This window comes from Eublepharis macularius, chromosome 2 (assembly GCF_028583425.1).
Source record: "Eublepharis macularius isolate TG4126 chromosome 2, MPM_Emac_v1.0, whole genome shotgun sequence".
Taxonomy (NCBI): Eukaryota; Metazoa; Chordata; class Lepidosauria; order Squamata; family Eublepharidae; genus Eublepharis; species Eublepharis macularius.
The window spans coordinates 233400025-233427867 of NC_072791.1; the positions used below are offsets into that span (position 1 = coordinate 233400025).

General features: G+C 48.3%; 1 protein-coding gene and 3 non-coding genes across 4 annotated transcripts; all 4 read right to left on the reverse strand.

Moving 5' to 3' along the window:
• NOP58 (NOP58 ribonucleoprotein) lies at positions 1-26306 on the reverse strand. Its single transcript, XM_054971706.1, has 15 exons — positions 26136-26306; positions 23833-23909; positions 22335-22387; positions 21572-21696; positions 18906-19042; positions 17740-17804; positions 15360-15494; positions 14581-14726; positions 13496-13622; positions 12916-13079; positions 10436-10570; positions 9026-9087; positions 8296-8420; positions 4848-4993; positions 1-2391 (listed from the first exon to the last, which is right to left on the reverse strand). Exons 1-15 carry the CDS (start codon positions 26178-26180, stop codon positions 2326-2328), a joined length of 1608 nt encoding a protein of 535 aa, XP_054827681.1. The 5' UTR covers positions 26181-26306; the 3' UTR covers positions 1-2325.
• Positions 13239-13326, reverse strand: LOC129325377 (small nucleolar RNA SNORD11). The gene has a single exon (XR_008596623.1). It is a non-coding gene; the product is annotated as a small nucleolar RNA SNORD11 (small nucleolar RNA).
• Positions 14201-14286, reverse strand: LOC129325379 (small nucleolar RNA SNORD11B). Its single transcript, XR_008596625.1, has one exon. It is a non-coding gene; the product is annotated as a small nucleolar RNA SNORD11B (small nucleolar RNA).
• LOC129325374 (small nucleolar RNA SNORD70) lies at positions 17000-17086 on the reverse strand. The gene has a single exon (XR_008596620.1). It is a non-coding gene; the product is annotated as a small nucleolar RNA SNORD70 (small nucleolar RNA).
• Positions 26307-27843: the final 1537 nt, after the last annotated feature.

Below are 27843 nucleotides of genomic sequence, written 5' to 3' on the forward strand. Positions count from 1 at the left end.
GACAATTAACAGGGTTCTTTTAATGAAAGCAGATGGAGAGGAGGTCTTCTTGAAAAAATCACAGTGCATCCCCTTCAAAAGAAAGCAACCGCAAACGCAGGGGAAACTTGCCGTGTTTTCTAAGCAGGGAAGGGGGCTGCCTCGGAGGAATGAAAAGGTGTACAGAAGGCACAACGCAGACGGGAACCAGACTTTCCCCTCTCAAGTTCTCAAAGTGTTTCCCGAGCAGGGGTCTTTGGGATCCCGGGCTTTTGCAGGAAATCATGGAATAAATAAATATAAATTTCTGAAATCCCATGAAAAATTCCAAATACCCTTTGAGATATCACGGTTATTAAGGTTATGCAAGCTGACTTATAAATATATATGTCAGCTCTTCACCAGTAAGTTTTTTTACAATTTAACAGAAATTGAATTGCACTCCCTGCAAACATTTTAACGTGCAGGTTTTGAAAAATTAGTTTAGTAGATACTTCATGGAAGAGCGGGACATACTGTTCTAAACTTTAAGCTTTGCTTAGTTCTGTCTTTACTGACTAGCACTCCCCTCTATAGCTTTGCTTCCCTTTGATTGTATTATCTTTATAAGCTTTTTATCTGGGAACCTTGAAGGAAGAAATTGGTAGCTACAGGCAAACTGCTGTAGAATTACATTCCGTGGCTGATCGTTCGCAAGTAAAGCGGAGGAACTTAAGAGGACTCTGGTTAATGTCCAACAAGACAGGCTGGAGGCTGGAGGCAACTGGTTTCAGCTGTTACCTATTTCATTGTCATGAAATCAGTTCTATGCAATTATTTATTACTACGCCCTTTTCTGTACTGACATATTCCACCTCCCTAGGGCGTTTACCTGCTCTGCCTGAAATGCATTAGAAATCTAACATTTTTCTACTGTGTACATTCTATTGCTTTATTTATTATAAACATTTATATGCCGCTTTTCTATCCAAATACCAAGGCAGCAAACATTTATGTTACTTTATTGGCTGAGTTGTTCATGGCGTTTAAAGAAATCATGCTAGTTTATTCTGATCAAGTAATGAGTTGACCGTGCATTCCTCACCGGTCAAAACTGACTCACAAGGGCAAATTAGGACCCACGTTTTTGGACCCACAGACCCAAGTCTGACGCTCTAACCACTACCACCACAACGGAAATGTAAAAATCAGAACCTTTTAGTTTTAAACATCATTGCAAGTCCCTCTGGCCACAGGCTTGAAAGTGCACAGGTGACACTGGGGGAGCCTCAGAGGGACAAGTTTTGCTCCCCAACAACTGAAATGACAGACATCCCAAGAAGTGACAAGTGCAGCAGATGTGTACGTTTTGATGTTGCTTTGGTGCTAAGGACTGTATACAGTTAAGTGCTTTGCAGCAGGTGGCCTCCAAGTAAAGAAAGGGCAAGATCTGGGTCCAGGAGCACCTTAAAAACCAGCAAGATTTCCGGGGCACGAATTTCCAAGGCTCCCTTGATCAGACACCAGGAGCTTTGATTCCTGAAAGCTCATACCGTGGATACCTCGCGGGTCCCTTAAGGTGCCGCCGGACTCTAATCTTGCTCTTCTCCTGCAGACCAACATGGCTACCCACCTGAAACTATCAAAGGACGTTATCCTAGCACTGGATATTCACTCAGTTATGAAAAAGCAGACTCTGTAGAACAACCTGTCAGCCTTTCAAAGTGAGGTTTGTCTCCAGTGGCACATTTGCACAAAGCATAAGAAGACTGCCGCTGGGCTATACATTCCGTTCCATAGCTGTTTGTTTGCGACCCAAGCAGTGCTGTACCAAAACCAGGTCTGGTTAGGAAGGAACAACAGTTTAGAGGGCAGCTTGGCTTACTGCAATCTGGTAAATTGTCAGCAAAAGCTGACTCACCACCACCAGACACTTTTTTGGCCCCAAGATCTTTACGGCAAATAGTGATCAAGGGTTGCCCTAAAGGAACTTGAGCTCAGCATTTGTCCCAAGCATCTTGCAATAAACCTCCTTTGCTTTCCCCCCAATGTCTGAAGTACCCTCTATCACATTCCACAACATTAAATGGACTTGACTAGAAGTTCAGCTAATAAGAAACAAAAAGCTATGCAAAATACAGCATTTTATTCAGAATCCTTATAAAGTGACCTGCTATAGAAAAGTAATTGCTCCACAGAGATGCGATTAAAATAGGGAGGGGAGGAGGAGGGAGACTGTACTGAGTTACGTAGACAGAATTTATCTGCTTTGCCTAGCCATGGGAGAAGAAAATATCTCCCAGCAAGTGTCCCAGAGAACAACAAAATACGCCAAAAGCCATCTTGGGAAATTGCAGCTTCTCTTTTTTAGTAGTCATCTTCTGGTTCCTCTTTAATTTTCTTCTTTTTCTTCTTTTTCTTCTTCTCTGTATTCTGGAAAGAACAAATGTAGTACATGGCTGAGCTTGACTCGTTATTGCGCCTGAAATACACAGTTAGCAGGTACTATTTGTGCAATGCAGTAAAGAGTCACGGATGGCAAAGCAGAGTCGTATTTGACCTGTATTTAGTGGCTAACCTCTCTGGCTACAAAAGCCCAGAGAACTGTGAGAATCCATGGCTACCACCGATAAAAGCCTAATGAAGAGGCTCGTTGGCACTAAGCAGCAAAGCTTCCACCTCTAAGCACCTCAGTGGAAACGCTGCTCTTCCTCAGTTTGGGCAGCGGCCATCTGCTGCAAGAGAGGCCGGTTTCTCTGGGATGTGAAATGGGAAGCTTGAGATGGAGACAAGACGCTCACCGCTCAAGCGCTGTTAAGGGACTTTTGCCTGCTTGCACAAGCCCAACCCCCCCCCCTCCTTTCCATAACAACGTAACCCCCAAAATACAGGCAGCCCCCTCGCTTCAGGCCAACAGCAGCCAAAGACATCTTAAAACAACCCTAAGTCCGCCTTTTTAAATTCAGTTCTTGCCCTGATCACAAGGCGTCACACGAGATCATTACTTCTGTTTTAAAGGCTTGCTAACTGTCGGGTGCTTAGCATCACCTGCCATACTCAGCAACCCCCTGCTGTTCCCTGCTGTTCGCCTACTGCTTGATGTCATGGTTATGGCTAAATGCTGCGGCCATTCTTTGACCGGACTGCAACTGTTAATTACCTTGCCTTTCAGACCCGCGATGTGAAACTATGCAAGGGAGGCGTTTGCTCTGGCTGTTATCTGTGTGCTCCCCTGAACTGCACTGATTAGTTCACAGACACTACGACCTTGCAGGTAGGAGCTTTTTCATATCACCTCTTACCTGATCCTCGTAAGTGGAGACTCCAGCGGTTGAACCTGGGAACTTCTGCTCAAAAAGCAAATGCTCTACCACTCAGCACGTGCTGCTTGTTCCCTTCCTTCAAGTCAAAAGTACTGAGGGGGTATTGGGGAGGGGGGCAGGCAAGAGGCGAGCGGAGTTAGCATTGCCACTACAGTTCCCCATGCATTGCCGTCTAGAAATTCTCACGTGCTGTTGTCGTGCCCAAGAAGGCCCACACCTTGCACCCCTTCCAAAAAGACAGTAAAGCTGTCCGGTGCTCAGCATCACCTGCCACACCCAGCAACACCTGTGGTTCCTGGTTGCTATGATTATGGTTAAATGCTGTGGCTATTCTTTGACTGGATTGCAACTGTTATTTGCTTTGCCTTGGTTTGCTCTGGCCGTTATCTGCGTGCTCCCCTGAACTGCACCCAGTAGTCCCCAGACACCATGACCTTGAAAATCCCACACACCAGTTCTGCTGTTTTCCCACTTAGATGTTTCTCGCTGAGCCTAGCTGACCGTTAGACTCGGGGGGCGGATTTTAGGATTTGCCTGCCCTTTGCAAGCCTATATACGCTTGATGCTTGCATGGGAATGTTATTCCTGGCAAAGACGGAGCGAACTCCTGATACCAGCAGCTTTTCAATAAAATTGCCTGCAGTGAAGTCTTTAAATTATATGCTTTTACTTGGCTGTTTCACAAATACATTAACAGACTGAAAAAGAGCATCGTCATCTCTCTCTACTATTCTGGTCTTCAGTGGGTTTGGGGACAGGAAAGATAGAGGGTTGATCGTTCTTATGCACAGACTACCACACTGAACTTTAAAGATGTGTATTTACAGGAAGAACGCTGGCTTGGATCTAGCCCTGCTGCGTATCTGCAGAAACACGGCCTTCTCAGTGTGGGCCCTGAGCATCCTGAGAGCCACAAAACCCAAGGAATGGGGGGAAGGCAGGAAGGGGGAGTTGACAAATGACTCCCCCAGCACAGACCCCACCAAAGCTCCGCCAGTCGCAAAACAAGCAAGCACCTTCTGCTGATGGCTTCTTCCCACGGCTTCCCTGCTATCCCCTGACCAGGGCTTTTTTTCAGCTGGAATGCGGGGGAACGGAGTTCTGGAACCTCCTGAAAATGGTCACATGGCCGGTGGCCCCGCCCCCTGATCTCCAGACAGAGGGGAGTTGAGACTGCCCTACGCACCGCTGAGCAGCATGGAGGGCAATCTCAACTCCCCTCTGTCTGGAGATCAGGGGTGGGGCCACCGGCCATGTGACCATTTTCTCCGAGGGCAACACACTGAGTTCCACCACCTCTTTTCCCAGAAGCAGCCCTACTCCTAACTCTCAGGAGAAGTTTGGGGGCAGGGGGCACTCCATGGGCCATGTTAACAGCAGGAAGAGGAGGTCTGTTCTCTGGCATCTGCCAGCCAACACTGCTATGGATTTCAAGGGTCCCACCACCGACTCGGGCTTTCAACAGACAGAATGGAAGGCAGCCCCAAGCAGTGAACAGATCCTCAGGAACGGTATTCCGAGAAGCTGGCCACCCGACAGGCACCAGTAATTCAAACGGCTCCTCACCTCCCCGGCTGTGCTGGTTGTCGGCTGCTCGTCTTCTTCCTCCTCCTCCTCCTCCTTCACAGAAACCACAACCTCTTTTTGTTTCTTCTTCTCCTTCTTCTTCTTCTTCTTGACCGGTTCTTCCTCCTCTTCCGTTTCTTCTAGTTCTTATATGGGGGGTGGGGAGAGGGGGGAAATCAGAAATGAAGCCTGCGGCCATCAGCCAAACACCCCCCCACAACAAATTAACCACCATAAAATGGACATACAGAAGAAAATGAACGTGGCAGGAGCGACCTAGACCACCCCTTCACAATCGAGCAGAACGTAAAGACAGCAGTGAGGAGTCTTAAGGATAAGTAATTAGCTCCTAAGCACAAATTATTAGCCTACTGTACAATTTACTTGGGGGGGGGCACAGTGCCTCATGTCTGTGGCTCACAGCTTTTTGGTTCCAAGGTAGGAAGTGACACACCACCGTGGTGAATGATTAGAAATTATCTGTGGATAGGATTAGGTGACAAATCTCGCCTTGGGCAGTTTGCCATTCATCATTTCCTTTTAATTCTGCTCTGTTGCGTTGTTCATGGTGTCTTACAACATAGGCATTTTACGGCACGTGTAAAGTGCCATCAAGCTGCACCCAACTTATGGCAACCCCAAAGTGTTTTCAAGGCAAGAGACGAAGAGAGGCGGTGGCTTCCCATGGCCTGCCTCTGTGCAGCACCTCTGGGTTTCCTTGATGGTCTCCCGTCCAAGTACTAACCAGGGCCGATTCTGTTTAGCTTTGAAGATCTGATGATCTTAGCCTGGTCAGGAAACTGGCTACAGCCAATGAAAGGTAAATCCAGAAGTTCACCGAGTCATCTTTTGCGCAGGCACACATGGGAGCTTTGTGCCTGCACGGACCACTCGATGAACAACAGTCACAGGTAAGCACAACCCTGTTTCCTTTAAGCCTTTCTGGCTGCAGCTTGGAGGTCTGGCCGTGAACGCCCAAGTGCTTTTCTTCTCTAGATGACTATGGGGAGGAGGATATTCGACGCTGAACTAAGAGCACATCAGGGGGAGGGGCGTATCCCGTTTACAAGTAGGCCGAGAGGCCACCTGAAAGAGGAAGGCAGAGAGGGGCTCCTGGCACCCTGACATCTGTGCAGGAGGGGACGTGGCAAGGAACAGCTTGACGTGCTGGGATGGCAGAAGGTGCACCTCTTGCGTTTCCTTCTGCACAATGCCCCAAATGAGCTGCCAACCTGTGTGCAGCCAGCCAGCGGAGTGGGTACTGGGGACAGATGGGGAAATGGAGGCAACTTGCCCACTACCCTGGGCCCTAGCCAGGGACACAGAGGCTTGACCGGCAATGTGATGGCATCATTTTTTTGCCCCCAGAAGTAATGTCATCACATGGGAGTTGGAAGCCCCCAACGGAGAGCACCCCGATGACACTGTGAGCCAGGGCCCACGGCCGCAGGCACGTCCCATTCCCTGGAGTCACCCCCCACCTTCCACTAGTCACCACGGGTGATTTGGAAACCCTGGAGGGAGGGAGGGACTTTGGGGCTGTTATTTTGGGGGGTTCTAACTGTAATTGTTTTAATATATACTAATGGGAGCCGCCTTGAACCACAAAGAAAAGTGGGGTAAGAACAATTTAATTTGTAAATACATACGTATCTAATGGCGCCTGATAATTATAAAGAATCCAGTAGCACCTTTAAGACTAACCAACTTTATTGTAGCATAGAACCACGAGGCATCTGACGAAGAGAGCTGTGGTTCTACGGACTAACATGGCTAACTTCTCTGGCTTAATAATCATACAACTCTTGTTTCCTCTTTAATAAGAAGTGGAAACGGGTATAAGACTTCCAGTAACGGGTGGAATGGTTTTACTGTGCTGTACAGCTTCTTTCCCTTCTCCATGCATACCAAAGCCAAATGTACCCAAATAATAACCTGCAAAATTAATCCTGTTTCTCCACTTCTCTCCCTCTCCCTTTTCCCCTCTCCCTCTCCCTTCAGTCTTTTCTTCGCTTTCTCCTCCTCGCCATTTGGGCGCGTCGTCTCACCGGGATGCCATTCCAGATGCACGTTACACACCAGTTCTGCAACAGCCGCATTGGCTCCCAGCGGAAATCCGGATCAGGTCCCAGGTTTTGGTTTTAACCTTTCAGGCCCTTAGTGGACTGGGATCGACATACCTGTGGGGACTCTCTCTCTGATCTGGAGAGCCGGGTTTGATTCCCCACTCCTCCGCTTGGGGCCAGCTGGGCGACCTTGGGTCAGTCACAGCTTCTAGCTCTCTCAGCCCCACCCACCTCACAGGGTGTTTTGTTGTGGTGGGGATACACACAAAGGAATGCTTTGTGTGTTTATGTACTGCTTTCCTCAGGTAAAAACTTTTCGCTCGCTGGACTATTTCTGAAGGTCAAATTGAAGGTTCCCTGATGTTTGCTTAAAAGCTTCCTTGACTTTTTGACAGACGCACAGGGCTTTCTTAATCCGAATTCCACCCCTCTAAGCCTTCTGAACCCACTACTGGGCTTAGAAAGGTGTAACGCTGCTTTCGACTGCACTGTCAGCGACCGTATAAGAACGTAAAATGGGTTATGGCAAAACAAAAAACGTCCTCTCTCAGATACACATCAGCTGCTACTAGTATCCAAACACAAACAGCACAGGCATTCAGACAAGCAACAAACGAGTACCTCTTTAAAGGTAAATACTAACTGAACAGCTATGGAAAAAAACAATTCGATGGCAACAGTAAAGGAATTCTGCAGGAAATGTATAAACATAGTAAGAGAGATTAAAAACGTTTGTGCTCTTTCAACAATTCGAAATTTCTGTTCATGTCTTGCACTGCGTAGAACTTAGCGAACGTTCTAACCCCCCCCGCCCCCGCCCCAATGATTTCATGGAGAACACGGGCGCGTTTCCTAGGATGCCAATGAACGTCTATACGGCACGCTCTGCTACAAAGAAAACACGTACAGGAGACCAGTCCTTGACAATGTTAAGACTTTAGAATTTATGTTATTTATTATTTATGATCCCCCCTTTCTCCCCAAGGCGGCTTACAGCATTCTCCTCTCCTCCATGTTATCCTCACAACAACCCTGTGAGGTGGGTTATGCTGAGAGGGTGTGACTGGCCCAAGGCCACCCAGCTAGCTCCCATGGCAGAGAAGAGATTGGAACCTGGTTCTCCCAGGTAGTAGTCTAACACTCTAACCGCTACACCACAGTGGTTCTCATGTCGTGAACGGGGGCTGGAGCCAAAGATGCCCTCATGCCAACTTAAGGGCACTTCTGCTGGTGGAAGAGGAGGGGGTGATTTCTGCCAATTCCTCCTTCTCACTCCAGACCATTTTGTCATCAAACAGACGACAGTGAAATAGTTCTACAGATTCAAAGGGCAGCAAAGGAGCTGGTAGCCCATCTGTTCTTCCAGGCAAGGAGCAACTAACCTTGGATTTCCGCTTTAGCTTTCTTTGCTTTTACTGGCGCCTCCTCCTCTCCTGCTTCCATTTTGCGCTTCTTTGGGACCAAAGGGAGCGTGGACTCCCCAGAAGGGTCATAGGTCTTCACTTCACTGGAAGAAAGCAAACAGGCTGTGATCCTGTGAGGCACAACAGCGGTGAAAATACAGGCTACCACGGCTACTTAAGGGCTGTGGAGTGCCAGCAGCACAACATGGCACGGCACAGAACACAGAAGGGATGACACTTTTGCACACAAATCTACGTGAGAAAAACAGGCCGGAGGAAGGCTAAAAAATCAAGGGGTGGGGGGCGCGTGCGGCGGGACTCATTTCGCTATGAAAGAGCCTTCGGGGCAGCCTGAACCTGGGCAAAGGGGACATCCTTGATGGCAGAGGCGTAAGAGGTTTTTAGAACGGTCTGTAATGTTTTTAACATGTTGTTTTAATCTTCAGCTAACAAATTACTTTCAGGCTATTGTTACCCACCTAGGGTCTTGAGGTGCTTGTGAAAAAAGACGAGCACACACACATGCAATAAATAAAAAGAAACACACGTGGAAACAGGAGGGCAAGCAGTGGAAGAGAAGAGAGAAAGAGAAGGCCTTCAGTCTGTTATGCATCCAGACCCCCGTTTGTCTCTGACATCTGGACATCAGAGACGTATTGCTTCTGTGCGGAGATCATGTGTGCAGGCAAAGAAAAAAAGAGCCACCCACCTCTTATGCTGATATTTGTCTGCTCGGGCCAAAGCTTTTCCTGTGCCACTTATTCGTCTCAGCTGAAGAAAGAAACAGCCACAGCTATGTAAAACAAATCACCGACAATGACAAGCCTTTACATCCCTAGAACTGGTGTAAGACTAGACTCTCGTCCTGTTATAAGAGCTGACAAACTGCTCCCCACCCAGAGCGATCATATTGGCAAATCTGTACTGCATATTTAATTGTATTTCATTTAGCGGGATTTCTGCAATTTTGTGACAGCCCAGGGGCCAAACACAACAAATTGATTCATTCATTCCCAGGAGAACCAAGAAAACTTGGACTTCCTCCTGAGGCAATAAAAATCCCTGTGAGGCTACCTGGCTGGTCATGGCAATATATGAAGAAATGGTGTGGTGTTGAGGTTAAGAGTGCCGGGCTAGGACCAGGGAGACCCCGGTTCGAATCCCCTCTCTGCCACAGAGGTTTGCTGGGTGACCGTGGCCCCGTCTCTCTCTCTCTCTCTCACACACACACACACTCAACCTACTCTATCTCACAAGATTGTTGTGATTATAAAACAGAGGAGAGGAGAATGACTGCTGTAAACCACTTAGGGATATAAGTGGAGTAAATACAGAAGGCAGGTCCTGCATCACACGATAATGCGGCTGCCAGGCTCCGGACCGCATGTGAGGAATGAGCAAAATGACACTGGATCCTGATCAAAAGCAGCGACACGGCCGGTACTGCTGTACTTCATAACAGGAGGCAAAGGTCTGCCATGTTTCTGTTCGACATTTCAAAGATCACCAACGCTGCTCTTTCTTGTGCCTTTAAAGCCCCATCGCACGGGTTAATTAACTTGACAGCTACAGGCAAGATGACCTATTAAGGTTCGTTCTTTAGCTGCTGGCCTCAAATTCTCACAGCCCCATCTCATGGGAAGTAGCCTTGACAGTTATGGAGGAAATGGGAAGGTGGTTCCTTGTTCCACGGTGTGTCTGCATAAACGCCAGCCTATGAACTGGCGTCTCCCACATCGCCTCTGATGAACTGCAGCTAAATGTGTTGACTGCCCTCAACTACAAGTTTTGTGCCCTCAACAAGTTTTGACATGTGGAAACTATTATTTGCAGTGGCATCAAATCACTGCTGCAATGCTGGATTTTGATGTCACAATGAACAATAATACATGTAAGAAAGAAAGGAAAGAATATGGGGGAAAGGAGCATGTATGTTCATTACCAGCGTTCGTTTGTGAAATGGAAAAGTCAACGCACATCATGTACTGAAAAATTTTCCCCAAATGTTAGCCACAGGGATGTATCTCTTCACTGCACTGCCTAATCTCAGAGTCATGCCTTAAGGCGACAATTCTAAGACCCCTGTGACGTCTGCCCCCTTAAATTTCCATGGGCTCACCCCCTTCTCCTCCAGGTGCCGCAGCCTCGTTTCCACTTTCAGTCTGTTCTCGGCCCCCATCTCCGCGCTGCTGCTCTCTCCCAGGGCATCGTAGCGAATGGTCAAGGCGGTTTTGGCTGCTAGCATCCGTGAGATCTGAAAAAGAGAGGGTTAAACACCCACCATGAGACCAAGGGGATAACTCGCTCTGTGTACCGTGACGGAAGTCTTTATTAAAATGGTCCTAGACTAGCATAAAACGTAACAGCATTCTTATTCTCAAGAGATCAAAGGTGAAAGTTATTAGCTCTCACACAAAAAATACTGCACAAAATTGAAATACAGTAACTGCATTTCATCACATATTTTTAAACCTTCCTTAACCGGTGGATTTTGTAAACTGCCACGAAAAACTTTGCGCTACACACTGTAACCTTTGGGTTTCATCTATTAAGAGCATTCTGGTACACTCAAATTCTGAGTGGCCAGGGGGCCGATTGATTATAGGGCAGGGGCGGGGGGGGGGGGGACTGTGGCTCAGGAGCCACACGTGGCTCTTTTAGACATATTGTGCGGCTCCCGGAAGTCTCTGAGAATTGCCGTGGCCAGACATTTTATTCTAGTTTAGTTTATTTCTCTCCCTTTCCTTCTTTCTTTCCATGTTTTTCCCTCCCTCCCTTTTCCTTTTTTCCTTCCTTCTTCCTTTCCATGTCTTTCAGATTTTCAATAAAAATATTGGGGTTGCTAGGTCTGATTCAGAAAATACGGGGGGACTTTGGGAGATGAAGCAAAGCGAGGATGTTACATCACTTCTATGATGTCACTTCCAAGTCAAAGGTCAGGTGATGGCTCTTCCCAAGCTCCAACCCTTCCAATGATGTCACTTCCAGCATACTGCAGCAAAACCCCACCCCTTTTTGTGATGTCACTTTCAGGACACTGCCCCAAACCCGCCTCTTCATCTGAAGTCACTTCAATGCATCATCATGTCTTGCGGCTCTCAAACATCTGACGTTTATTCTACGTGGCTCTTACATTAAGCAAGATGGGCCACCCCTGTTATAGGGGAAGCAAACTTAATGCGAATTTCTTCACGCCAGAGGCAATGTAATAAAACATGTTCTACAGTTTCACTTTCCCCTCCACCACAAGGACACAACCTATCTTCTGCCTGAACCTTTTGGGATCGCCCCTCTAGAACTGCCAGGGGGGAGGGCTGGACGTCTTGCGAGTGAGAATGCCCTCCTATCACTGGGTACCTCCAGGTGAGATCTTGCCCTGGCATTCACAGCTCACAGGATCCAACCATCTAAGGCTTAAGTAATGTATAAGGTCTGTTAAAAAATGACAAAATAATGAAGACACACCAGTAGCTCTTTACTGCAAGGATTTCACTTTAGCTCTGGGGCTGGAAAGGCAAAGAAGCCCCCCTTTTCCTGTTACGACCCGCAAGCGGAAGTTTGCCCTTCCGCAGATTAGTTCAGAAGGATGCCCACTGAGCAGCAGGGGCCACCCGATGGGTGAAGGCGTGTGTCATTAAAAACCCCTAAGGACGGACGGGACCCCGAGCAAGACGGAGCCCCCTCAGCCCCTGGATGCAACACCTCCTGGAAGAGGACCCTCCCCACGGCCTCCCCCTGATCCGAGGAGCAAAGAGCGGCAGCGGCCTCTCTCTCTAAAGGGCACCAAGACATCCTGGCCAGAGCTGCGCCTCAGTACACAGAAGCTGACGGGAGCAGAAGAGGGCGACTCTGCTTAGGGCGGCCCTGAGAGCCCGGCCAGACACGCATTGCTGAGGCTCATGGGGGATTAACAGATCCTCATCGGCAACAGGAGGTGGTGCGACACTCTCTGCAGGTGCCCGTGGAACAGCAGGATTTCCGTCCAGCCGCACCTTAGAGATCCACAAGATTCTCAGGGCATGGGCTTTCCAGTCGGAGGGAGCTCCCTTCTTCAGACACAAGTAGGAATGGAGACCCCCACCCAGAGCCTTCGTACCCCGGCCAAAAGGTGTGTGGGTCGTCACAAGGGCGGATGGAAAGGTACAGCGCAGCTTGATGAGGTGGGAGGGGTGTAGCGAAGAAGGACATCGGGATGTAAAGGCAACAACGGCACAATGCAGTTTGATTAAAGCAGACATCTCTCACGGCAGATGCTAATTTCTGCTCTTGAAAATTCACACCCTGAGAACCTTGTTGGTCTACTCTGCTGTTCTGCTGCAGACCAGCTTCCACGTGGCTTATCCCCCTAAAACTACCCATGGAACCGACCACTGGCCAGGGAGGCCACGAGGCAGAATGGATGTGGTGGGGGAGGGGGGCAGGCTCCACCCATGAGTTATACCAACCGACGGAACCAAATTTTTAAACCACAGTTTCTCAGCCACCCATTCTTCTACTGCCACGGAAAACTAAACCTGCCCTACACACGGTGTGGTATGACACTTCCAAGTCATCTCTGAGGGGGGGAAAAACCTTGCAGGTAACCCGTCAGCAACTCACCTTTCCTTTGTTCTTGGCTGCCGTTTGCCCCACGATGGAAGCGTGATAGATCAGACCAAACTTGGGGGTATCGTGTTTCGTCTTCAGCGCTCTGAAGAGGGCCTTTTCAGCCCCCAAAATCTGAACCGTCGAAGCCGGGTGCTTTGCCAGATTCAAGAGAGAACCTGTGGGACAAACAGGTGCAGCATCATAATCACAGAGCAGGCCCCAGACAAGAGCTTACATTTCCAACTCGGGCCGTGCAAACTGCCACGTCTCCTCACGTGCCCTCTACAAAAACCCCTGAAACAAAAACTGGAGGGGCGCGAGAGGCAGCACCAGAAGTGTCTCAGAAGAGGTAGTGACTTAGAGTTGCCTTCATATGCTACGAAGAGATCAGGCAAACTTTTAAAATGCATCATCACCGACTACTTCTGAGCTCCTGCGAGGACACTCAAGTCCACACACTCTGCACTCCCCTAGACCGGAAGACCAGACTTCGCCTCCTGAAGGGGAGCCTTTCGGGGCCGTAAAAACACACAAGCTTGTCAGCAAGACGCTGCTAAGGAGCTGTAAGCACACCACATGGGGGTCCTGGTACCTGCATGCGCGATAAGCCTCGCTCCGACTAGTTCTCCCACCATGACCGTAAGGTTAGGCGCGATGGCCATCATCCTGTTTTTGAGGTAATCATACAGCTGCGCTCGATAGTCCGAGATCTCAATCACCTGGAAGACATAACAAGGTCGGTCAATCCTTGCACAAAGGAACGTGGAAAAGAAACACCGGATGGCAGATATACAAGTTCAGCCTTCGGCTGAATACATCACTTCAGCCAAGAATGAAACCTCAAATACGAGGAATTGTATTTTTCTTTTAGAATTACAACTCACTCTTCAAGTAACCTACCTCAGAGCACAACCACAGAACACAATTCACAAGAAAGAGAACGAAGACAGGAAAATAACATTAATGTTTTAATGCTTTAGGTACAAGAGAACATTTTATTCTGCATGGTGGAGTCTAACAACACACAGCAGAAAATGTGTTTTTCCCTGCATTCCTGCCTCTTAAAAGTGACAACTCACAAAATTATTGGCCTGGACCATGGCAAATGGGGGGCTCTTTGAGAGTTCCTGACAGACTCTCCCCTGCCCCCCCCCCACATGAAATATACCCTGCTGTGACCTGGGAGGTACACAACAGCCACGTATCTCCGGATCCCAGAAAAATGTGGAGAGAGAAATGCATTCGGTCCAGCCAGAGTCACTATCTGAGTATTTTCTAAACAGGAGTTACTTATTTAAGATGGCATCAGAAGAGGTAGTGACTGTGCAACCCTCACGGCTTATACTTCAGGAGAGCAACACGGGCGGATCATCACTGCCATCAAAAGGAGCTGCCTGGAAACCTTTTCAAAAATGGCTTCTTCAGACACAGACCAGGATAAACTCCTGCAGCCTGAATCTATGAGCCCTAATTACTCAAACCACAAGCCGGGAGTACTTTTGGTTTAAAACAGACTTAGTTCCCACCAAAGGAAATGGCGTGACAGTGGTCTAAATGGGACTGTGGATCGGCTGCCAGGGACACAAGAGGAAACAGTCCGGGCTTTTAACAGACCCTGGTCTTTAAGCGACAACAGGCAGCAAAAGTCCGAGCTGTCTCCCGTCTCTATGCCGTCACCTCGTCGCAGAGATGCTGTATGTTCTGTATATCTTCTTCTGACACTTCAGTCCCCATGGAGATTTCTGCGGCAGCTTTCACCTCCTCTTCAACGCCTTCGGGCAGGACCTCTGACAGATCAGAAGTGGCGAAGTTTTTTCTGTCTCCTGCATAGCAAAAGAAGAAGTAGGAAGGAAGAGAAACAGCAATGGAGGTGATTTTTTAAAAAATAATAATGATATACACATTTATATCCTAGCTGGATTTAATGGGGTTGGCTTGTTTTTTTATTGTTTTATTTTTAATACTGGTGTTTTAATGGTTCTGTTAGGTTAATGGCATGCTGCTTCAAGCGGCTCTCTGAAGAGGTGGCACATAAGTTTTCTAAATAAATAAATAAATAAAATGTGCTTATGCACAATGTCCTGCGGTCACAAAGTCAAACGTGGCAAAGCACAGGAGGGGGTCTTTGGGCACATTAAATCCTACGGACCAGCGGCAGTTGTGGGAAACCTTCAACATCCCCATTACAGCTTCCTGAAATGACATTTTCCCAATTGTTTTTGAATGGCTGCCCGTACAACTTGGGCAGGCTCCCGAGAGCTGCCACAGTTCCCTGGGGCCTTGCTCCTGACATCTACTAACTTACAATTCTATTACAAAGAAGTCGAAGCCCAAACTTTCGCCCAATAGCGATGATGCAAATAATACGTTGAGGGGGCTAAATGGGCTGCACAATTTCAGAAACAGGGAAACGTATTCATCGCTTTCAAGATCAACCAGCACTCAGGATCACTCACCAATTTTCTTTACGCATTTACAGTACGTCAAGTTATCGGTGATAATTTTGCCCAGTTCAGGAAAATGCCAGCCGTACCATTCTCTACAGCGCATGATGTAGTTGTTTAGCTCTTTGTCCAGGTCATCGAGGAGGGCTGAGGAGACAGAATTTTACTTTTTAAACACAAACACAGAGACGCTTTCCTTCAGAAATTACACCTTGTTCAAAATAACATCAAAGAGCAAAATGGCAGAATGGCTTCCATGATGTTTCACTTTCTCTGAAACTCTGTGCTATTAAGCAAGATATATTTTAAAAAGCTAATAGATCTTTCAAGAAGAAAACATATCCTTCATTGTACAAGCATCATTTCCTTGCAAGTAATAACCCTCTGCCTACTCTGAAGCAAATGTTATTTCCCAGAACCCCTCCTGAAATCAGCACTACAGTTACTTCAAGAGGAGGCTGCCCCTAGCCCTTGACCCACCTGCCGTGTAAGGCGGTCTCACACAGGACCTGGGGGAGAGCTTGTGTTTAAAGAAATGCAGGGCTGCCCCGTCCTGCCACAGGGAGGAGGCAGGGGAGGGACGGAGGGATGCCGAGCCTGGAGCCTTCTGGGTCCGTTACTGGAACACTTGTGCCCTCGTTCATACTTAATGCCCCTCCCAGGGAACTGCTATGCTTCAATGAGTGGGTGGGAAAAGCCCCTGGGCCAGCGGCTACTTCTCCACTGTGGCACTTGCTTACTGACCAGCCTCTCTGGTAAGAGGCAGGCACCAGGAGGGCCGTTTGGGCCGGGGCTCCGTCTGCAGTCATAAGAGTTCTGACTTCACCCCTCCCTGCCTGCAGCCCCACCTCTGTCGAGGCTCTGCTCCTGCGGCCAGGATTCCTCACTGGCCGCCTGTAGCCACCGCACCCTTACCACAGCGTTAGGCGTGGAGAGAGAGAGGGCCCCGGAGAGGAACCTGCTGCTCCCCTAGCCGGGAAGGCCGCCTCCCCGGTCCCGGCTGTCCTCCCAGGCCTGGCCAGCGCTCTGGCTTCACACACACGTTTCTCCTCCCTCCTCTGCTAGCCTTCCTATTCCCTTTCCTCCTGCCACGTTCGCCCCCCCCCCGGCTCTCTTGACCTACTCATGAACACGCCTTAACTCCCGGGGAGGCCTCTACTCCCAAGGCAGCTTTGACCCCCCCCCAAGAAGACCAGCACTGGCAGTCTTTGGCCCTGCCTGCCCTTTAGGCGCTCCTGGGGCCCGGTCCTGCCGCCCCTCCTCTCGGCAGCTAAAGTGAGCCCCTTTTTTGAGGTTGCTTGTGGGCCCTCCCCCCCCCAACGCACCCCAATCTGCGATACTGCAGGGTGTGACGACGGACTTGAAGCAGCCAGGCCTTCCCTACTGAAGGGCGCTTGATCCTGAGCCACTCCTAATGGTTTAGGGACTTGCTTCAGTCCGACATCCTAGCATGGTTCAATTATTGGGGGGGGGGGGGAATCCATGATACCCCTTTCCCTCAAAAAACCAGACGGGAAATACTGAACAATCTGTCTTTTGAACAGCTGGAGCTACGGCAGGCAAACCTTTTCCCGAAGATACTAGTGTCTGGGTAATAGATGTACTTTTTAAAAATCAAATTCTGGTCCAAAGCCTTACAAACTCCCGAGCCCCCTCCCGTTGTCTCAGTGGTAGTGACGAAATGTTGAATTATATCATCATTTTCAGGTCAACATATTTCCATCATTGACAACATAGGAGAGATCTTAACAGATACGGTCATGAAAAAATTAGGCTGAGCCAGTCAGGAGAAAGATTTAAAAGGACAAATAAACTACTCTCAGTTTTGACAGATACGGTACCATGACACATCAATAACCTGGGTGAATTTTGGAGACTGAAAGAGCCACCAGCACCTTAGCACCAGTGCTGAGTGGATGAGCACCTCTCAGGTGAGCAAATGGCAAGGGTCCACTCAGGTATACAAGTGGGGCAACGGTCCCTCTCACTTAAGTATCAGAACCTTTGCAGAAGGCATTATGCAGGGTCCGTTCTATGCATCAGTGACCTGCCCCTCCCCCCCAAAAGAGGGACAAAGTGCTTCAGGGCAACATCCCATGCATCTCCAACGGATCCTTGAGTATTTCTGAAGCCCATCCCAAGGGTGAGCCTTGGCCTCCTCTCCAATTCAGAACCAGGCGTGGGGGTGGGGGTGGGGGTGGGGGTGTGTCCCATACTGCACCACGCTTGAAAAAGTATTTTTATGCCGCTTTTAAAGCTTTCAGTGCTTGGAAAGAATTCTCTGCCTTTCACTCAAACATGGAGAAGGGCAACGGATGTCACACCGGGGCAAGCACATCTCGTATTGCCAATGGGAGACCTGCAAAGAGGGGCAACTTCCAAGAGTACTCACCGATTGCCTGGACGATCATCGTATCGACTTTGTCAGGGCTGAACTTCAGTTTGTACCGGGAGAGACTGAAAAGAAATATATACACAAAGAGGTCACAGATAACTCCCCAGTAAAAACAATTTGTTATGCAAGTTATCTGGCATAGCCGAGTATCTTCCATCTTCTCCTTGAGATCAAGGGCATTCCTGCTGACTGCTATGGAGAGAACGTGCCCACTGGTTTATTGGTCGCACACAGTGAGGCAGGTGGACATTTGGGTGCACTTCACTGGACAATGTGAGCTCCGACTGTGGCTAGTGGTTAAACAGGAGAGAGGCAGCCCGAACATGTATTCTGAGACGCACATCATCGCCTAATCTAACAGGAAGCAGGCAGACAGCTCAATACAACTGAAAAGTATTAACTGTTCTTGCACCAATTATTAATAGCTGCTTGTCCCTGCTGACACGGGTAATAATGCTATTGGCGTTATCAACCACCTATCTTCAATAGGACCTATTATCTCTACTCTGATAGGTAGAAAGACAAGAGCGTTCAATTAAAATATGGGGAGAGAAGGAAACTGGACCTGAGGGCTACTGATTCTAGGCCACCCCACTATTGATTGGACCACTACTGGGGTTCTAAAAATCCCTGTTCCTGTATAAAACCGAATAAAGCAAACAAGCCGTTTTCTTTTTGTAGATGGCATCTCTAGCGCAGTTTCAGAAGCCACTTCTGACCTGCATGATTTCCTCACAAAGCAGAAACGGCTTCGATTAACGAAGGAAGGAAAAGTCCCTGCTCTGGTCTCCACACGCTTCTTTGAACTGGGCCCTTCCTTTTGAAGTTGCAGATGTTTGGAAATCTGATTCTTCCTACTCCATAAGCTGGGAAAACACCACACTTGTGAAGTGTTGTACACAGGTAAGTTTGCAGTTCTTTGCACCCTTAACTGGAAACCAATCCCACGCGTTTCAGGGAGGCTGAGTTCTGTAAATGCAACTGAACTCAGGTGTGACTGCACCTTAGGCAGGGCCATACCCTTCTGAGTCCCCTGAAGTCAAAGTGCACAGAACGGGGACACTCTCTTCAGGGATGGCACCGTCCACCTAAAGCCCCTTCGGACAAGAATGTCAAGCATCAAGAATAAAGTGGGGAAAAACCACAGCTGAGAAAAACCTTACCTGTGTGCCAGCCCCAAACACATGGCTGCCATTTCCCGTGACGGAAGGCCAGTGATCAGCCCTTCCACTTGAGAACGAATACCTCTCATCAATTCAGTAACCATCGGACTGTGGATGCAACTTAAGTTCAACTTGTCCTGCAAAAAATATCATCATAACAACAGTGTGCTTAGATACTATTCTTCCGGACAGGTTAGCACCCGCTGAGAGAGGTACTAGAAACCACTAGAAACAAAGCCCGTTGTGGGAAAAAATACAACAGGCTCTAGAAAGGGGAGACTGGGCAGGCAGGCATTCCCTCCTTGTCTGTCACTGACCCCGGCCGGTGAAGGAGGTGGGTGGGCATTGCCACCTGCTCCACACCTGATCTCAGCAACGTGAAGGGGTGGTGGGCTTTGCTACGTGCTGCACGTCTGATGCAGGCCGGGTAAAGGGCGGCAGGCATTGCCACCTGCTCCACTCCTGATCCCAGCTGGGTGAAGGGAAAACGGGCTTTGCCTTCTGCTCTGCGCCTGATTACGGCTGGGAGAAGGAGAGCAGGCATTGCTGCCTGCTCCAAGCCTGATCACAGCTGGGTGAAGGGGGACAGGCACTGCCACCTGTTCCCTGCAGGGTGAAGGGAGGAGCGAGCACTACCTCCTGCTCCTCGCCTGACCCCTGACAGGCAAAGGCAGGTGGTGGGCTTTGCTACGTGCTCCGCTACTGATCCCAACCGGGTAAAGGATGTGCAGGCATTGCCACCTTCTCTGCTCCTGATTCCAGCAGGTTGAAGGGAGGTGAAGATTGCTGCCTGATTCCAACAGGATGAAGATGGGGTGAGCGCTGCCACCTGTTCAGTGCCTTATTCCAGTAGGTTGAAGGAAGTGGGCATTGCCACCTGCTCCACTTCTTGTCCCAGCTGGGTGAAGGGAAGAATGGAATTGCCTCATGATCTATGCCTAATCTCAACCAGGTGAAGACACTGGGCGGGCATTGGCATTCGCTCCGCTCCTGATCCCAGCTGGAGGAAGGGGGGGCGGGCGGGCATGGTCATCTGCTCTACTCCTGATACCAGCTGGGTTAAGGTGGGGGTAGGCATTGCCACCTGCTTCACTCCTAATATCAGCTGGGTTAAGGTGGGGTGGGCATTGCCACCTTCTCCGCTCCTAATACAGCTGGGTTAAGGCAGAGAATGGGCACTGTCACCTGGTCTGCTCCTGATCCCAGCTGGCTCAAGGGGGGGCATGTATTGCCGCCGACTCCGCTCCTAATATCAGCTGGGTTAATGCAGGGGGCAGGCATTTCTACCTTCACTGCTCCGAATACCAGCTGGTTTAAGGTGGGGGTGGGTGGGCATTGCCACCGTCTCCAGTCCTAATACCAGCTGGCTGAAGGGGGCTGGCATTGCCACCTGCTCTGCTCCTAATAACAGCAGGGTTAAGGCAGAGTGGGAATTGCCACCTGCTCCACTCCTGATCCCAGCTGGCTCAAGGGGGGCAGGTATTGCCGCCTGTTCCGCTTTTAGTATCGGCTAGGTTAATGCAGGGGGCAGGCATTTCTACCTGCTCTGTTCCTAATACCAGCTGGTTTAAGGTGGGGTGGGTGGGTGGGCATTGCCACCTTCTCCAGCACTAATACCAGCTGGGTTAAGGTGGTGGTGGGCACAGTCACCTGCTCCACTCCTACTACCAGCTGGCTGAAGGTGGGGGCGGGCATTGCCACCTGTTCCGATCCTAGTATCAGCTGGGTTAAGGTGGGGTGGGTGGGCAATGCCACCTTCTCCACACCTAATACCAGCCAGGTTAAGGGCATTGCCACCTTCTCCGCTCCTGTTCTCTGCCTGGGCTTCCCACCACAGTAGGTTTTCTGGAGTGATGTAGTGAGTTCCTTGGGCTTTCCTCTGCAGCAGCGCCCTCTGGTGGTGCACCAGGGTAAAAAGTGAGTTGTCTGTAACACGCTTACTCAATTATATAGTAAGATAGTATAGCTGGGGAGCTGGGGCTGAGAGGAGCGGCTTACCCAAGGTCCCCTGCTGAGCTCATGGCAGTAATGGTATTCGAACCAGCAGAGTGCTGATTCGCAGCTCAACCACTTAATGACTATGTGACAACAGCAATATCCATAATGACAAAATGGTATCCAATGTATTTACTGTTTGGCACCAGACTCCAAAGAGAGATGTGACACTGCCCAGCAGGGAGAGACTTGTGGGCCGACTGTGCCATTCATATGGCACAGCAACACAAATTTCTTGCATGTTGATACAAAATATAAAACTTGCCTTGAAAACGGTACTAACGATAGAAATTAAAATATAAAGAATGCCATGAGACACAGGTTACAACTGAACCCCACCCCCCACCCCGCTCCTGCCAGAAATATGGCAAGAGCTGACAGCTGAAAGCCAGCAGGGAACACCGGTGAGATCGTTGGGCAAATCTGAATTCCCAGCCTGCCAGGGCAGCTTGCTGGGTGCCCTTGGGCCAGACACTCAACTTAATCCACCTCACAGGGTAGTTCTGGGGATAAAGTGGAGGAGGGGAAAATAATGCAAGTTCTTTGGGGAGAAAAGTGCATGATAAAAAAGCTAAACAAACAAAGCTTGCAGCATGATGCATTGTCAAAAGCCAGCCCAGGCCTAAAGAGGATGCTACTGATCTCAGGCAGGCATGCTAACTTGTTCTTACCTTTATGACCCCTCCCAGTTTGGCATCTGCTACAGCTAACTGTTCATGGGCATCTTTAGCTACAATCTTCTTTAAAATCTTCTTCAAATTCTTGCTCATCTTGCCTTCTACAAGAGCTGTGGATGCTTCAGAAGAGAAAACAGAAGTTGGAAACGTTTAGATTTTTTTTAAAACTCTGAAGCCAGGGAGGTTTATTGTGGGACAAAACGTGTCCCAACAAAATATGACATGCATCGCTTATTTTTATCTGTTCTCTGTAGTGTGCAGCTACAGAGATACAATTCCACTCTCTATCACTGAACTAGCTTAAGTAAAACTTTTACTTTGTTCATTTCCAAGGCTGTGATCTTCGGTAAAGCTTCCCTGAGGCCAACAGGCTGAGGCACATATGTACGATTTCAGCCCTCACCAGTTCATGCAACCACTGCGTGAATGGACAGTCCGGAAGACCATTACAGTAGTGATTAGTTCGTAGAGGCTTCCAAGCAGGTACTCACCTGCTACAGTGAGTAGGGACTGCTTCCAGTAGAGCATGTGGGGAAGTCTGGATCAGAACCTGTTCTTTTTCCTAGGATCGTGATGTGCCACAAACAGCTTACACTGGTATGCCTTGGCAATCTAAACACTTCATTTTTGTTACTGTGTAACTTTTGTGAATTTTTTGGCAAAGCTGAGTGTATGTTAGAATTCCTGTCTCAAAACACCTACAACGTAGTCATCGAGTAAGAAAATGAAGAAAGGGGCGTTTCAACTCTTGTTTTACCTGCAAGAGCTTCTGTTGTGTCCTGGAACTTCTCAAAGTGTTTCAATTTCACTCTAAGGAACAGACACATTTTTATAAGGGTTAGGAGGAGGCTTGAACATCGATTACCAACTGCAAAAAGGCAAAGGGTTTTAACAACAATCTTGCTGTGATGGAGAAAGAGGGAAGCCTTAGAAAGCTTAGTCCATCTCACCAACCTTCTCTATAAGAAAGGGTATATAGAAAGAGAGTACCTGTTGCCAGGTGGAGAAAGAAGCCCTGTGCAGATGACCCATCCACATGCTGATGCACCATGTGGGGAAAGCAGACAGGAGTGTGTTGGCTCCCTCCCACCTCTGCACAACTGCCGAGTAGTCTGCATTGTGCGACTGCACAGAAGTGCCTGAGCACACACAAAAGGGGAACCGGCACTCTCGTGCCTGCTTTCCCTCCCCGGGTGGACAGATCACCTGCACAGGGTTCCAGTTTTCCGCTATCAAATCACAATTGAGGCCCTTGAGGACCAGCTAGTAGGGTTCATTGGGCAAGAACTTGAGCAAGGAAGCAGATCTTGCTCCTGTGCCCATTCAACCATGGCTTTCACAGGGCAGCGTTTGGCTGAGCGTATGTTAGAATGTTTGGCAAGCTTTTTCTTAAGGCCAGCAACCCATTTATGATACAGAGGTAACAATGGACGACTTTAAAGGTGGTCTGCAGCAATTTTCAGGATAACATGATCTGCTTTAAGCATGCAAGAAAAGGGCCATATAAATATTTGGTCTTTCCCTCGTTATTGTGTAAAGGCCATTGACACAGATTAGATATAGCCTTTTCCAGCTATGAAAATGTCCGACTTCTTGTTTAAATTATTTCAATCTACCCTACTAACTATGCAGACTCAAGCCGCCTTCTGCAGCCAAACAGGATCTTACTTAAGCAGCTCTCTTGGCACAACCTGCTTCACGCTTTTCTGGCGAGGCCCATTTTGAGTAACCTACACTCTATTTATGATGACTTTGTTTCCAGGCACCCAACCTTTTCCTTTCCAACAACTTCGGTCCCGATTCTACCTGAGCACAGGCTGCCTCTAAGAGGGAGTCACTTCTATAAAATAGCGACAAGGTTTACAATGCAATCCTAAGTAGAGTTATTCCAAGAGGAAAGACAAGGGAAACTATTTTAAATAAAATATGAAATAAAGTGTTAGCAGAAATCCATTGGAAAGACAGAAAAGTGGATCACAGACTCTCCAGCGAAATGTCGCTCTGTCTGCATGCACAGGCCTCGCGGTTTGTGTTAGACCTCCAAAATGGCAAACTACAGTTTGCTCCTGCCCTCCAGATCAGAACTGGCCATCACAGTCAAACCAAGGAGCAGGGAACGGCAGTACACACGGGGAAGACGGACGATGTGAGGGTTCCTTCAAAGTTAGTTTAGGTAGGGACAGACCGTGGCCCAGTGTCATGTCTGGGCTATTCCAGAAAAGAAGAGGCATGGACCTCCCGAGAAACCAGCTTACACTTTATTTGCCTTTTCCGGTGTTTCAAACTCTTTCCATAAACTATCGACTTCATGGAGCTTCTTTTCATTCAGAACCTAGGGCAGACACACAAACACAAAATGTGGCAGTAAGTAAATTGTCCTTTGGTGTAGTGGTTAAGAGAGCGGGATTCTAATCTGGAGAACTGGTTTTGATTCCCCTCTTCTCCACTTGAAGCCAGCTGGGTGACCTTGGGCTAGTCACGGCTCTCTGGAGCTCTCTCAGCCCCACCCACCTCGCAGGGTGTTTTGTTGTGGGGATAATAGTAATATACTTTGTAAACCGCTCTGAGTGGGTGTTAAGTCATCATGAAGGGCGGCACATAAATTGAATGTTATTATTATTATTGCAGAGGAGTTAGCTGTGTTAGTCTGTGGTAGCAAAATCAAAGAGAGTCCAGTAGCACCTTTAAGACTAACCAATTTTATTGTAGCATAAGCTTTCGAGAATCAAGTTCTCTTCGTCAGATGCCTGATACAGAGACTGGTCAAATATAGAAGAGGAGGGAGGAGAAGAGGAGGAGAGAGAAGAGGCAATTAGGGGGGGAGAGGGAGGGTGCAACCAAAACATTCCTTTGCGAGTAAATGTAAACATCTCCTCTTGGTATGGAGAGTAATTGGCTTGTGTGAGGCTTCAAAGGAGTTTGCCGTGTTGGTTTGTAGCAGCAAAACAACCAGACCATTCAATTCCAATGTAGTATAAGCCTTCGATAACCACAGCTCTCCCCGTCAGATGCATCTGACAAAGAGAACTGTGGTCCCCGGAATGTTTTGGTTACATCCCTCTCTCTCCCCCGCTAACTGCCTCTTCTCTCTCCTCCCCTTCTCCCCCCTCCTCTTCTATATTTGACCAGTTTCTGTATCAGGCATCTGACGAAGAGAACTTGATTCTCGAAAGCTTATGCTACAATAAAATTGGTTAGTCTTAAAGGTGCTACTGGACTCTTTTTGATTATTATTATTATTATTATTAAATGAAATCTGAAGTTGGCAAAACTACACCTGCAGGCTCACAGCCAGACCGAGTGAACAAATCATGCCTGAATCAGAGGCTGTTCAACAATCCATCGTCCAGACCTTCTGGAACAGGTCACCGACAGCCAGTTTGGTATAGTGGTTAAGAGCAGCAGGACTGTAATCTGGAGAGCCAGGTTTGATTCCCCACTCCTCCACTTGTAGCCAGCTGGGTGAACTTGGGTGAGTCACAGCTCTCTCAGAGCTTTCTCAGTGCCACCCTCCTCACAGGGTGATTGTCACGAGGATAATAATAATACAGCACAGACACGGGAAAGGCACGAAGCTGTATGCAAAATGTGCAGGGATTGTGCTATTATTAAAGATCCTTCCCTTTGGACCAACTGCCTTCTTTTCTTCATCTCTTAGAGTTGCCAACCTCCATGTGGGAACAGGGATTCTCCCAGAATTACAATGGATCTGCAAAGATCAGTCCCCTGGAGAAAATGGCTGCTTTGGAGGGTGGCCTCTATGGCATTATATTTATTTATGTATGTCATTTATAGTCCACCTTTCTCACTGAGACTCATGGTGGATTAAATAGAATGAGATTAGCACAGCCAAGATCAAGGACATTTCCATAAACAATGCCATAAGGTAAACAAATGCACGTTTACAAAGACCTTAGTAAGAATCCAATAGAGAGTTGAAGAGATGCCAAAAGAGAACATAAGTAATTCTAGGGCTGACATTAGACCACGTGAGGCACAGCTAGCTCATAAAAGCACATACTGAAAACCAACAGGTAGCACGCAAAGCAACAAACAGGAGGCAAGGCAACACAGTGGTGAAATCTATGGTCCCAAACCCATTAGTAGAGGATCTGAGACCCCCTCCATACAATACAAGGCTTTTTGAATAATTCGGTTTTGCATCGTTTGCCCCACTGAGGACGTGGTGAAGGAGGCGGTGGTGGTGGAAAACGGTGACAGGGTGGTTGCCAGCCTCCTGGTGGGACCTGGAGGTCTCCCAGAATTGCAGTCCCAGACTGCAGAGACCAGGTCCCGCGGAGAAAAGGGCCGCTTCGGAAGGTGGACTCTGTGGCATTACCGCCGGCCGAGGCCCCCTCTCCCCAAACCCCACCCCCCATCTCCAGGATTCTCCCGGCCCAGAGTTGGCACCCCGACCCGCAGGAGCGCCCTCGGCCTCAAAGCGCGCGCCTCCCCCCCCCGAGCCCCCCCCTTGCCAGGCCGAGGCCGGGAGCTCTCCGCGCCCCTCCCCTCCCCTCGCAGCGGGCCCGAAGCGCCCCCAGCCCAGCGGCCGCCGCACCTTGAAGATGGCGTAGCCGGCCGCGGTCTCGAAGAGGACCAGCATGGCGGCGGGGAGGCCCTGCCGGGGGGGCCCTGCCGGGGAAGAGAGGCCGCCGCCGGCGGGAGCGCGGAGGGAGCAGGACGGGCGGCCGCCTAGCGCGCTGGCAGCCCACGAGGACGGAAGTGCGCCTGCGCGCCACGCCGGAAGCAGCGCGAAAGGCCCGCCGGGAGAAAGGACGATGGAGGCGCGGCGGCCTCCGGCGCTCTCTCGGCGGACTTCCGGTCCCTCTTGTCTCCCTCTTTGAAAGAGCGCCGGTGGTTTGGTTTTTGTGCTTTCACTATTATTATTTGATAATAATCACCATCTATATTTATATTCAATAATATTTAATATTCAACGACATTAAATATTAAATAAATGATCATTTTATTATTGATATAGTCACAATCTATATTTATATTCAATAATATGTAATGATTTTTAATATTAAATAAGTAACATTAAATTATTATAAACAATAATTTAGCTATTATTTAATCACTATTTGTTATTTCATTGTGTTTTAATCATTCCGTGTGTTTTAAATTATTACTGAACAAAACTAGGGAAACTTGTGATTGGAGTAGGAGCTGTCACGTCCTTAATAAATTTTGCTAGTTCTGTTCAGTAAGAATTAAAATGTAAAACCAAACGCATGCATTTTTTCTTCCTCAAAATCAAATGCAACTTTGCTCCTGTAGGGGGGCACAGTATTTTTTAAAAATAACAACAACAACAACATTCGATTTATATACCGCCCTTCGGGACAACTTAATACCCCCCCAGAGTGGTTTACAAAGTATGCCATTATTATCCCCACAACAACAAACATCCTGTGAGGAGGGTGGGGCTGAGAGAGCTCTGAGAGAGCTGTGACTGACCCAAGGTCACCCAGCTGGCTTCAAGAGGAGGAGTGGGGAATCAAACCCGGCTCTCCAGATTAGAGTCCTGCCACTCTTAACCACTACACCAAACTGGCTCTCAGACAATGGGACAAACAGTGCAATCCTAAGCAGAGTTACTCCACTAGAGTAACTTTGGTTAGGATTGCACTGAAAGCATACGAATAGAAGGGAACATTTAAATAAAGTGTGTGAGTAGAAAGGAACACTTAAATAACTCAGACATTGATTCCTGTGTCTTTGCCTCTGCCTTCTTTTTTCTTTATATTTACTACCAAAAAGGTACCACAGTGCCAACAGTCAAGAAAGGAATCTCATTTGTAAACAATTGACTTGTTATTATACAACATATATTTTAAAAAGTTACCTTGCACAACACGATAAGACTATAAGAAACATAACAGATAAAAACCCGGTGCCCATGGGAAGCCAAAATCTACCAAAATTCCCTCTCAAAAAACAATAGCCTTACAAGTTTATCTGAAGGCTGTCAGGAATGGAGGCAGTATGGTGTAGTGGTTAAAGTAATGGGTTAGGAAGCCCCAGAACAGGGACTTCACAAAGCAGACATTTATACATAAGGTTATAAGGGGGAAAACTTAAACATTAGGGTCCAAGGCAGGGACAAATGCAAGTTCTATCCTTTCTACAATTTAATTTCTTGAAGATTGATTTCTGTACGCTGAGTTCTTGCTTTCCCTGATGAGATAACTCTGCTGAACTAAACTAATGTAAATAACTGTCTCCAGTACTTAACCATGACTATACTTAACACCTTTTTTAAA

What these genes read in the sequence shown, in the direction of transcription:
- NOP58 (XM_054971706.1), bottom strand. Translation starts at nt 26,180, where the DNA reads ATGCTGGTCCTCTTCGAGACCGCGGCCGGCTACGCCATCTTCAAG. An exon ending in CACAACAGAAGCTCTTGCAG is followed by an intron (nt 21,697 to 22,334) that starts GTAAAACAAGAG and finishes TCTCTTCTGAAG; the next exon opens with CATCCACAGCTCTTGTAGAA. An exon ending in GAGGCTTATCGCGCATGCAG is followed by an intron (nt 13,080 to 13,495) that starts GTACCAGGACCC and finishes TTTGTCCCACAG; the next exon opens with GTTCTCTCTTGAATCTGGCA.